The 13483-nt window shown below is 44.7% G+C and overlaps 1 protein-coding gene across 1 annotated transcript in view; it reads left to right on the top strand.

The window, feature by feature from the left end:
* Positions 1-2205: 2205 nt before the first annotated feature.
* Positions 2206-13483, top strand: part of LOC124799287 — a 292389-nt gene continuing 281111 nt past the window's right edge. Inside the window, exon 1 of the mRNA XM_047262901.1 lies at positions 2206-2365. Coding sequence (XP_047118857.1) covers positions 2206-2365 — 160 coding nt within the window. The remainder of the gene's footprint in view (positions 2366-13483) is intronic.

The following is a 13483-nucleotide window of genomic DNA, read 5'->3' as shown; positions in this document are numbered from 1 at the left end:
GGACGTGTACGGGTATGGAGACAGCCTCATGAATCCATGTCAGCAGAGGCCTGGTGGACGCTCTTTAATGATGTGGGAGTGTGCAGTTGGAGTGATATGGAATCTCCGATACATTTAGATACGAGAGGTGACACGTACGTAAGCATCCTATCTGGTCACCTGCATCCATTAATGTCCACTGTGCGTTCCGACAGACTTGGGCAATCCGAGCAAGACTATGCGACACCACACACTTCCAGAAATGCTACAGAGTGGGTCCAGGAACACAGTTCTGAGTTTAAACACTTCGCTGGCCACCAAACTCCCCAGACATGAAAATTGTTGCGCATATCTTGGGTTGCATTGCAACGTGCGGTTCAGGAAAGATCTCCACCCCATCGTAATCTTACGGGTTTACGGACAGCCTTACAGGATTGGCGGTGTCAGTTCCAGCATTACCTCAAACACTAGTCATCAGCTGCTTGCTCGCGTGGATCCTACACGGTTTTAGAAAGATGTAACAGTTCTTTGGCTCTTCAGTGTACCTCTTTAGACGTGAAATGATTGAATTTTGTGGACACATTTTTATTTGAATTTTTTCGTTGTGTCAACGAAGATATCGATGCCCGAAGGTTTGCTGACGCCTAATGTACACTACTGGCCATTAAAATTGCTACACCACGAAGATGGCGTGCTACAGACGCCAAATTTAACCCACAAGAAGAAGATGCTGTGGTATACAAATGATTAGCTTTTCAAGAGCATTCACACAAGGTTGGCGCCGGCGGCGACACCTACAACGTGCTGACACGAGCAAAGTTTCCAACCGATTTCTCATACACAAACAGCAGTTTGCCGGTGTTGCCTGGTGTAACATTGTTGTGATGTTTCGTGTAAGGAGGAGAAATGCGTTCCATCACGTTTCCGACTTCGATAAACGTCGGATTGTAGCCTATCGCGATTGCGGTTTATCGTATCGCGACATTGCTGCTCGCGTTGGTCGAGATCCAATGACTGGTAGCAGAATATGGAATCGGTGGGCTCAGGAGGGTAATACGGAACGCCGTGCTGGATCCCAACGGCCTCGTATGACTAGCAGTCGAGATGACAGGCATCTCATCCGTATGGCTGTAACGGATCGTGCGGCCACGTCACGATCCCTTAGTCAACAAGACAACAACGATCTGCCCGAACAGTTCGACGACGTTTGTAGCAGCATGGACTATCAGCTCGGAGACGATGGCTGCGGTTACCCTTGACGCTGCATCACACACAGGAGCGCCTGCGATGGTGTACTCAACGACGAACTTGGGTGCACGAATGGCAAAACGTCATTTTTTCGAACGAATCCAGGTTCTGTTTACAGGATCATCATGGTCGCATCCGTATTAGGCGACATCGCGGTGAACGCACATTGCAAGCGTGCATATGTCATCGCCATACTGGCGTATCACCCGTCGTGATGGTAGGGGGTGCCATTGGTTACACGTTTCGGTCACCTGTTGTTCGCATTGACGGCGCTTTGAACAGTGGACGTTACATTTCAGATGTGTTTCGACGCGTGGCTCTACCCTTCATTCGATCCCTGCGAAACCCTACATTTCAGCAGGATAACGCACGACCGCATGTTGCAGGTCCTGTACGGGCCTTTCTGGATACAGAAAATGTTCGACTGCTGCCGTGGCCAGCACATTCTCCAGATGTCTCACCAATTAAAACGTCTGGTCAATGGTGGCCGAGCAACTGGCTCGTCACAATGCGCCACTCAGTACTCTTGATGAACTGTGGTATCGTGTTGAAGCTGCATCGGAGCTGTACCTGTACACGCCATCAAAGCTCTGTCTGACTCAATGCCCAGGCGTATCAAGGCCGTTATTACGGCCACAGGTGGTTGTTCTGGGTACTGATTTCTCAGGATCTATGCACCCAAATTGCGTGAAAATGTAATCACATGTCAGTTCTAGTATAGTATATTTGTCCAACGAATACCCGTTTATCATCTGCATTTCTTCTTGGTGTAGCAGTTTCATCGCCAGTAGTGTATTACCGGCTCGATCACATTACGTAGTGTTGAGAGCAGTAATGGGGATCGGTCGGCCAGCAGGCGAGATAACGGCGGTGGGACGCGGCGGAGGTGACGGCGGCGGCGGCCCGCGAGGCGGGGCCGGCCGCGACATAAAGCCGGTGCCCGCGGGCCCTGTGGCCAGTGCAGCCAGCGCGCCCGCCATGGCCGCCCCCAGCACCGCGCTCCTCTTCCTCCTGCTGGCGGCCGCTGCCGCGTCGGCGGCGGCGCAGCAGCTGGCGTGGTGGCAGTCCGGCGTCGTCTACCAGATCTATCCCAAGTCCTTCAAGGACAGCGACGGCGACGGAGTCGGCGACCTCAACGGTAAGGCACCGGGCCACGCTCTTTCGACGTTTCACAAGACGTTATAACGGTCGCCTAGTCGTAGATATTGCTATAATCGCACTATTTCACTCCCATTTACGGAGCTTGTTAGCACTTGATGTTAGGTTGGCGCCATTAAAATGCATTGTGGAAATCGCTGCTGCTTGCTGGATCGCTGCTGTGTCTCGAAGCTAATGCTGGCTCTAAATCTGGTTGTCTAGGGGTAAAAAGATGAGGTCCCTTGCTTTTGATGTGCTTTTGATGATAAATAATGAGTCTTCAGGTCCAGATTGTATACCGATTAGGTTCCTTTCAGATTACGCTGATACAATAGGTCCCTACTTAGCAATCATATACAACCGCTCGCTCACAGATTGATCTTTACCTACAGATTGGAAAATTGCGCAAGTCGCACCAGTGTTTAAGAAGGGTAGTAGGAGTAATCCATCGAACTACAGACCTATATCACTGGCGTCGGTTTGCAGTAGGGTTTTGGAGCATGTACTGTATTCAAACGTTATGAAACACCTCGAAGGTTCAAAAAATGGCTCTGAGCACTATGGGACTTAACTTCTGTGGTCATCAGTCCCCTATAACTTAGAACTACTTAAACCTAACTAACCTAAGGACATCACGCACATCCATGCCCGAGGCAGGATTCGAACCTGCGACCGTAGCAGTCGCGCGGTTCCGGACTGAGCGCCTTAACCGCGAGACCACCGCGGCCGGCACCTCGAAGGGAACGATCTATTGATACGTAATCAGCATGGTTTCAGAAAACATCGTTCTTGTGCAACGCATCTAGCTCTTTATTCGCGCGAAGTAATGGCCGCTATCGACAGGGGATCTCAGGTTGATTCCGTATTTCTCAATTTCCGGAAAGCTTTTGACACCGTTCCTCACTAGCGACTTCTAATCAAGCTGCGGGCCTATGGGATATCGTCTCAGTTGTGCGACTGGATTCGTGATTTCCTGTCAGGAAGGTCGCAGTTCGTAGTAATAGACGGCAAATCATCGAGTAAAATTGAAGTGATATCAGGTGTTCCCCAGGGAAGCGTCCTGGGACCTCTGCTTTTCCTAATCTATATAAGTGACCTGGGTGACAATCTGAGCAGTTCTCTTAGGTTGTTCGCAGATGATGCTGTAATTTACCGTCTAGTAAGGTCATCCAAAGACCAGTATCAGTTGCAAAGACATTTAGAAAAGATTGCTGTATGGTATGGCAGGTGGCAGTTGACGCTAAATAACGAAAAGTGTGAGGTGATCCACATGAGTTCCAAAAGAAATCCGTTGGAATTCGATTACTCGATAAATAGTACAATTCTCAAGGTTGTCAATTCAACTAAATACCTGGGTGCTAAAATTACGAACTTCAGTTGGAAAGACCAAATAGATAATATTGTGGGGGAGGCGAGCGAAAGGTTGCGTTTCATTGGCAGGACACTTAGAAGATGCAACAAGTCCACTAAAGAGACAGCTTACACTACACTCGTTCGTCCTCTGTTAGAATGTTGCTGCGCGGTGTGGGATCCTTACCAGGTGGGATTGACAGAGGACATCGAAAGTGTGCAAAAAAGGGCAGCTCGTTTTGTATTATCACGTAATAGGGGAGAGAGTGTGGCAGATATGATACGCGAGTTGGGATGGAAGTCATTAAAGCATAGACGTTTTTCGTCGCGGCGAGGGCTATTTACGGAACTTCAGTCACCAACTTTCTCTTCCGAATGCGAAAGTATTTTTTGAGCCCAGCCTACATAGGTAGGAATGATCATCAAAATAAAATAAGAGAAATCAGAGCTCGAACAGAAAGGTTTAGGTGTTCGTTTTTCCCGCGCGCTGTTCGGGAGCTGAATGATAGAGAGATAGTATGATTGTGGTTCGATGAACCCTCTGCCAAGCACTTAAATGTGAATTGCAGAGTAGTCATGTAGATGTAGATGTAGATGTTTATGTAGAAACCAACAAATATTTAAACTTCAAATATTTATTACTCTGGTGGCCATCTTAATTCCACTGTGCACCAAAGACAATGACACAACACAAAGTAGCATTTCTTTTACATGTTCTTTGCAATGATTATCCACCTCGAACAATAACACACATACACTATACAAAAGTGACATTTAGACTCCGTTCCCGACCCTTCTTGCTGCTTGTATTTATAATCTTGTCAAAGTACTACTAAAAAGAGATATAGTTTATAAGTCACATGTACATCTGTTATCGTAATTTGTGCAGAAAAGTTATTAATTTATATCGAGTGACATAATTTAACAGGTTATTAAAATGACAGACAGATTTGTTGACTTGACAGAATAATTCTTTGTTACAAAAAGGCCGTTTTTTATAAGTTGGTCAACTGACTTCTCTAATTTGCATAAATAAGTAAATAACATGAATTAATAATAACTACATTGGTTTTCGTCTAAAACAGGAGTGTTTACGTGAATACTGAGTGAAAACGGTCCTAGTGAACAAATAGGTTTCACAGGGTGATTTTTATTTAAGGAGATCCAAAATACGTAAGTTGGCCACTATTTTTCGTACTTCATATTAATTATTTAAGATGAACTTAGTGTTTTTACATGATGACATTTGCTGTATCAGTGTTCAAGTGATATTAACTTTTGTGTGGATCAGTTATTCAGTATAACTTAAAGCGTTGACTGTTTATGGAGACGTGTTATGCAGTCATTGTTAACATACACAATAACTTTTCTATAATCATAAATACTCGTTAAACTGGTTGAATTTGGAAGGTATTGCATTCTTCGGTAAAGTAAAGTCTTTAATAGGTTCCGTTACAACCTCACCGAAGACCAGGTGCGGTTTTCAACATACTCGACCCGCAGAGGACAGTCTACTTTCGAAAACACCATGCTTTTTAGTCGATAATTCAACCCAGCTAATGATTCTCGAATCACATAATGGAATAGGCACTATAGATCGCCAAAAGGAGTTTCTGCCGTTTCCTACCTTTCTTGTAGTTGGTAGACAGATGTTGTGAGCAGCATTTGTAAATATTTCGTGTTCTACATATTTAAGTGCTGTACAACGTATCATATCTTCGTTTAGATCCTCACTCTGCAAGCCATTCTGCCGGCCGGAGTGGCCGAGCGGTTTTAGGCGCTACAGTCTGGAACCCCGCGACCGCTACGGACGCAGGTTCGAATCCTGCCTCGGGCATGGATGTGTGTGATGTCCTTAGGTTAGTTAGGTTTAAGTAGTTCTTAGTTCTATGGGTCTGATGACCTCAGATGTTAAGTCCCATAGTGCTCAGAGCCATTTGAACCATTTGCAAGCCATTCTATATCCAAAATTACGTGATTACTTTGCAATTCACAATTAAGTGCCTGGTAGATGTTTCTTCCAACCACCTTCAAGCCATTTCTCTACATATTGATGATGTTTGGTTCGTGGGGCGCTCAACTGCGCAGTTATAAGCGCCCATACAAATTCCCAACTTTGTCTCAGGAATGTTGATGAAATGATGAGAACAGTACAAACACCCAGTCATCTCGAGGCAGGTGAATATCCCTGACCCCCCCCCCCCCCCCGGGAATCGAACCCGGGACCCGTGCTCGGGAAGCGAGAACGCGACCGTGAGACCACGAGCTGTGGACATTTCTCTACAGTTCCACTCTCGAACAGTGCGTGGGAAAACAAATACTGAAATCTTTCCGCGCGTGCTCTGATTTCTTTTATTTTATTACAATGATCGTATCTCCCTATGTAAGTAGGTGCCAACAAAATATTTTTTGCAATCGTGGGAGAAAATATGTGATCGAAATTTCATGAGAAGTTCCTGCCGCAGCGAAGAAGTCTTTGTTTTAATGACTGCCTTCCCTGTCCGTGTATCATATCCGCGGCATTTTCTCCCTTGTTTCCTGATGAACAAAACATGCTGCCCTTTTTTCAACTTCTCAAAGTCTTTCGTCAGTTCCGTCTCTAGCGGATCCTACACAGCAGAGCAACACTCCTGAAGAAGATGGACAAGCGTGGTGGAAGTCTCTTTAGTCTCTATACTAGACGTGCTGCACTTTCTAAGTGTTCTGTCAATAAGAGGCAGTCTTTGGCGTGCTATCCCAACAATATTATCTACGTGATCGTTCCACTATAATTTATTCATTTATCTAAACCCTATGCATTTAGTTGAGTTTACAGCTTTGACACTTGTTTAACTGAAATTTAGCGAATTATTTTAATTCTCATGTGGATGACTTCACAGTATCATGATTTAGCGTCAGTTGCCATTTTCCGCACCATACAGATATCTTGTCTAATTCAATTTGCAATTAGTTTGGATGACTTTATAAGACGGTAAATGACAGCATCTGCAAACAATGTATTGATGACTTTCCGTCAGTTATTACGAACTGTCACTTTTCTGACAGGGAATCACGACTCCAGTCACACAAGTAAGATGATACACCATACGCACCCACTTTAATTTGAAGCTGGTCGCTGTGGCCGAGCGTTTCTAGGCGCTTCAGTCCGGAACTGCGCTGCTGCTACGGTCGCAGTTTTGAATCCTGCCTCGGGCATGGATGTGTGTGATGCCCTTAGGTTAGTTAGGTTTAAGTAGTTCTAAGTTCTAGGGGACTGATGACCTCAGATGTTAAGTTCTATGGTGTTCAGAGCCATTTGGACCATTTGAACTAAACCCGTCACGCACAAAGCGTCTGTTGTAGCGTTTGTCGCAGAATTTTGAAGCACGTGCTCGCAAAACCCTCGCTCTTACTGCAAGAACCCGTCACGAAACGCGCCGCTCTTCTTTGGATCTTCTCCAAGAGCCATATTCAAGAATTGGTCGAACTAGTATTTTGTGGTTCAGTTCTGTCGTTGATAAAGTACATCCACTTTTCGTACTTCCAATCCCTCTTAGCCTTATATCCGCTTGTCGTACAACTAGCTTAATGTGCTGTTTCGCTTTAGGTCAGTCGGGACGTGTGGTCGTAGATTTTTACGCTTGTTTCTGTTTGCAGTGACCTATCGTCAATAGTGTAATCTAACAGTATTCGGTCTTTCCATCTATTTTAGCGCTATGTGTTACCTTATTTACGTTAATATTCAATGCCAGTAACTCACTCCTTGACGTGACTACATGCATATCACTGAAGCTTTCTGTCGTTGCATCTCTCCTAAATACAACAGCATTATCCACGAATAATCTCAAGTATGTCCTAGCTTAGTGTACGATATCATTTATACAGACCATGAACAGCAGTAGCCCTATGAGCCTCCATTGAGGTACGTCCGAGGTTGCTTTTACTTCTGATGATCTAGCAGACTTATCGTAGACGTGTAAGTAATTGTATCTCATATACCAGGTTCGTACCATTGAGTGCAAAACATGTTAATGTTTAACAGACGTGTTCAAGAAAAGTTGAACTGTGACATACAATAATGGGTCGGCCGACGTGAAATATTTACGATATGAACCCAACTCCTGTATTCCAAAATGAATGAAGGAACGAGAGCCTATACCTTGATAAAAGAATAAGTTTATAGGAATAATTAAAAGTGGAATTGCAGAAAAAAATTAATATATCTTTACCTGGCTGTTTCTCAGTTGTTCATTTAATAATACCGTATTACATATTGACAGCGAATCAGAATTAGAAATTTATTTTCGCTGTACTAAGTTAGCTATCCTACCGTCATCGACGCCTATGTAATACCGTGCAAATATAAATGGACTAGAAAAAAAAATTAAAGTACACGAAAAGTGTCTTTAACAAAAACTGATTGGCATCGAGCATACAGGTTTAGAAGATGTAGAATTATTATTTTTCCTCAGGTCACTCCAAATTTACAAGTGTATTATGTTATACTTTCTTAATGTGTTGACGCCGGCCGCGGTGGTCTCGCGGTTAAGGCGCTCAGTCCGGAATCGCGCCGGTCGTGGTGGTCTAGCGGTTCTGGCGCTGCAGTCCGGAACCGCGGGACTGCTACGGTCGCAGGTTCGAATCCTGCCTCGGGCATGGGTGTGTGTGATGTCCTTAGGTTAGTTAGGTTTAAGTAGTTCTAAGTTCTAGGGGACTTATGACCTAAGATGTTGAGTCCCATAGTGCTCAGAGCCATTTGAACTATTTTTAATGTGTTGACACTATGAAACTAATATCATAAACGATAGTCAGTTCTTTCGTTCAAGTAAAATTACATAGCAATCGTAGCTTCAAGGTGGTAATTATTCATCTTATTTTAAAAATTATCCAACCCCACGCTCGTTAGCTGTAAAAATACGAACAGATGGTGTCGTCAATCTGTTACCCATCTCCATTGACTACGTCCAGAATAAACGCAGTTGCGTCGCCATTCAACCATATGGTACCTGGTTCCAGAATATGATCCGTCGTCAGAGTTTTACCAACAAGAAAGTAGTTACTGACCACCAGAAATAACGCTTTTTCCTCTGCCTGAATCTGGTAACCACTCGCAGTGTCGCCAAGGCAAAGAGAAGACGTGACACTCGTGATGGTGATGTATCTGTGATGTGACCTGTGCAGTAACCACTACGCCACCTTGTTATCTGCCTGTAAATGCTTATATCTGGATAGAAATGGCAGATTGCTGTCGTTCTCTCTCTCTCTCTCTCTCTCTCTCTCTGTACGCATGTGTGTGTGTGTGTGTGTGTGTGTGTGTGTGTGTGTGTGTGTGTGTGTGTGAGGGACAGTCAGAGGAACAAAGAGAGAAAGACAATTTGAGAGGTACTGAGAGTTGGAGCAAGAGAGAGGGGGTGAAAGTGGAGGAGGGTGATGGAGAGGCAGGAGAGAGGGGTGAGAAAAAGTTCATGAGAGGGAGGGAAGGAAGGAGGGAAGAGTAGCGAAGAAAGGGAGAACGAGAGGGTTAGAGAGTGATGGAGGGAAGGAGAGAGGTGTGACGAAGTGCAAATGGAAGGTGTGTGTGTGTGTGAGAGAGAGAGAGAGAGAGAGAGAGAGAGAGAGAGAGAGAGAGAGAGAGATAGAGAAGGGGGAAGGATGGGGATGAGGAAGCGAAAGAGGGGGAGAATGGAAAGAGAAAATGGAGGGGAGAGAATAAAAAGGGGAGAGAGAGGGAGAAACGGAGAGAAAGAGGGCAGAAGAGAAGTAGAGAGGTATGTGGAAGAGGGAGAGAGAGGGGGAGGGAGAGGAAGAGAGAGAGAGAGAGAGAGAGAGAGAGAGAGAGAGAGAGAGAGAGAGAGACAGAGTGAGGAATGGAGGCAAGAGAAAGGAAAGCAAAATAAAAAGAGAAATAGATGAATAGGAAGAAAGAGAGAACAAATGTATGTGTGAAGGAATATATTTCTGAATTTGTCTATTAACACTGAGAAAGTGAACCAATTTGACAATTAAGACTGGGAAAGTGTACAATGGTAACCGGCGTCCAGTATTTTTCCCACTGCTGCTTGTTGTTAATACATGATGCTCTGAAAGTAGTTTTACCAGGTTGTCACATACTATGACATTATCTTGCTGCGATAGCAAAACCTAGTGATAAATGAACTTTCATTCCGAAGACGTTAGAAAATAACTACTAGTGTAGTTAGCTTGTGCTATCGTAAGGTCTGTGCAAGGCTAACTTTAAGTAGCAGCATTTACAGTATTTCTATCCAAGGTGTTTCGCTGAAATTCGGCAGAAATACTGCTTGTGGCTAGTGAAACGCAGCTACTTATTCCACCGGCAACAGTAGTGGCCTAGCACCTTTCAGTCAGGTCCTGTGCTAAGTCTTGTTGCGATCTCTTGCGAAACAGGAAGTCCTCTTTGCACCCACAATATCACAACAAAGCGGTCATTGTGCACGCAATTGAAGAACTATGTCACTTGCTCCGCGAGAGAACGTGTCGGGCCAAACTAGGGGTAGGTCACTCACGTCGATGTTACACCACTGCCAGAATCGCTTCTCTGAACGTCACAATGACACCACGTTACCGCAATGTCAACCCTTCGTGCTGAAACCGCTGTGCCTGCGCATGCTGGCAGTGAATCCAATAGTATCGAACACTGAAATACATACAAGCTTTAACGCTTGTACTTCATCACACGTAACACGAGCTTTTCTTTAACACGTGCAATAACGTTATCTTCTTACTGTCAGAATGGACGTGACCATGGGTGTTGCCTAACGTACCGTACAGGGCTTGCTTGGAGCCATTTGCAGACGAGTTTAAAGGTATTCGTAATGAATCATCCTGGCAGATTAAAATTCGATGCCCTTCGTGGCCAAGCGCCATTCAAGCACGCCTCGCGACCCGCCCTCACACCTTTACTTGCGCCAGTAACTGTTCTCGAACCTTCGGTAGAGCGCTTGTCCTGAAGATTCTAAATTTGACTCCCAGTTCTAGATACAGCTTTAATCAGGTAAGAAGTTTCAGGTCAGCACACACTCCGCTGCAGGATGAAGCTTCATACTGGGTATTTGTAATGTTTTAATACTGAATGAATTTGGATTAATTGAAAACAAACAGACGATCGACAGTTCACTAGGTAATAGGCTATTGTAAACCTACCATGTGCTATGCGGCAACTACAATATCATCTCACCTAACACCTTAAACACTATCACTTGTGAATGAAGAGAAATTATCAGTTGGTCTACTACCGTTATCTAGAATGTGTTTCCTCATAGTAATGCATACCTCTACCACTAATTATTGAAAACTAGACACACTTTTGCATTAACTTTGTCTACTAACTTTCCAATAATATCTACTTGAAGCAGACGTAGAAATGCTATTTTGCAACAGCTCACCGTCGGAAAAAAACAGTAGGTACAACGAACAGATAAAAATGAAATGTCGTGTGACGAGGGCCTCCTGTCGGGTACACCGCTCGCCTGGTGCGAGTCTTTCGATCTGACGCCACTTCGGCGACTTGCGTGTCGATGGGAATGAAATGATGATGATTAGGACAACACAACACCCAGTCCCTGAGCGGAGAAAATCTCCGACCCAGCCGGGAATCGAACCCGGGTCCTTCGGATTGACAGTCTGTCGCGCAGACAACTTTTTTTTTTTTTTTTTTTTTTGTTCGTTGCATCTGCTCGGGGCGGACGTCGGAAGACATCCATTTAAGTTCGTTGTTGATCTATTAACTCAGTTTTTTTATTGCAGAGGGCACATTACCCTCTGACCAAACACGCTGAGCTACCGTGCTGGTTACCACTCAGCTACCGGGGGCGGTAGACAGATATTGTTATTCGCAGAGTAGTTATAAAATTTTATTGTAATCAAATAGGAAACATACAAGAACATCATTTTTCGACATTGTCTCCTTGCGTTTCAACACACTTGGTCCATCGTTGTACAAGCTTCCTGATGCTCTCATAAAAGAAGATTCTCGTTTGAGCTGCTAACCAGGGATGCACCGCTTCTTTCACTGCTTCGTCCGAGAGAAATCGACGGCCCTTTAAGGCTTGTTTGAGTGGACCAAACAGGTGATAATCAGAAGGGGCAAGATCGGGACTATATGAAGGATGATCCATTACTTCAAATTTGAGTTTCTGGAGCGTTTCAACAAAGTGGGCAGCAACACAATACCTTTGGTCAGCAGTCATTGGCGTTTGCTTCGAATTGCAGGCTTTAGCCTAGCAGTAAGCATCTCACTGTAACGTACACTGGTTATTGCTCTGCCCCTTTCCGCATAATGTTCCAGTACTGGACCTTGTGCGTCTCAAAAAACCATAAGCATCAGTTTTCCCGCGGACGGTTGGGTCTTGAACGTTTTCTTGCACACCGAATTTGGATGTTTCCATTCCATACTCTGCTGTTTACTCTCCGGCTCGTAATGTTGGTCCATGTTTCGTCACCAGTAAAGATCCTGTCTAACAAAGTCGTCCCTTCGTTACCACAACGATCCAAAGGTTTTCTCCAGATGTCTAAGCGCGCTTGTTTATGAAAATGTGGTTTTGGGACCCATCTTGCACAAACTTTATGAAACCCAAGGCTGTTGTGGATGATTTCGTAAGCAGTACCGTGACTAATTTTCAGAAAATGTGCCACTTCGTCAATAGTTAATCGTCTGTCTAAGAGAATCATGTCATGTGACCGCCCAATGGTTTCTTCATTTGTGACGGTAAGCGGTCGTCCGGCTCCTTCATCGTGCGTAACACTTGTGCGACCATTTCGGAATTTTTCAATCCATTCGTAGACACTCCGTTGTGACAACACTGTTCCCGCACTGTACCGAAAGTCTTCCGACCACAAAAAAAGGATCACTGAACGTTGCTCTTCTTTGGTGCAAACAGACAGCGGAGCAGCCACGATCAACAGCACCGCAGAGATAACGAAACTAACCTAGCACAAATGATAATTAAATCGACACCCTAGCTGCAAACAGGCGGTGATACACATCATTGGGGACATGTTGGAAATGTGTGCCCCGACCGGGACTCGAATCTGGGATCTCCTGCTTACATGGCACACGTTCTATCCATCTGAGCCAACGAGGCTACAGAGGATAGTGTGCACCTGCACGCACCCTGTGAGACCCACATTCCCAACGTGTCCAAACCACTTCATTCGTAGGGCGCCTAATAGATGTTTGCCCATGACACTCATTACTCGTGGCAGATTAATCCACCAAGTCCTGTCTATTGGGCGCACTACGAATGTAGTGGTGTGGACATCTTGGCAATGTGGGTCTCACAGGGAGCGTGCAAGGGATAAGTCCCTGCAGGTGAACTATCCTCTGTTCCCTCGTTGGCTTAGACGGATAGAGCGTGTGCCATGTAAGCAGGAGATTCCAGGGTCGAGTCCCGGTCGTGGCACACATTTCCCACCTGTCCCCAATGATGTATATCAACACCTGTTTGCAGCTAGGGTGTCGATTTATTTATCATTTTATTCTAGGCTTCATATATAACAAACCTAGCAGCTTGAAAATTGAAAAGATATAACAACAAATAAACAAAGCATGCTCATCAACGTAAAACGACAGTACTACCAAAATAACCAAAAATTTAACTAAACTGCGGATAATAATTGACTTACCCTCGAACATTGGTGTGCGAAACTTGAGGATGAAAGTAACTTTCGCATGATGTGTCGCTGCTTAGTAACATAACTAGATGAAACTTGGACCATATTTAGAAATAATTACTTCAGTGTAGTACCGAAGGTAAATGAGGGAAATAAACTG

The sequence above is a fragment of the Schistocerca piceifrons genome, chromosome 1, assembly GCF_021461385.2.
Source record: "Schistocerca piceifrons isolate TAMUIC-IGC-003096 chromosome 1, iqSchPice1.1, whole genome shotgun sequence".
Taxonomy (NCBI): domain Eukaryota; kingdom Metazoa; phylum Arthropoda; class Insecta; order Orthoptera; family Acrididae; genus Schistocerca; species Schistocerca piceifrons.
The sequence above is the reverse complement of the archived record's forward strand: the minus strand, read 5'-3'. Positions and strand labels throughout refer to the sequence as shown.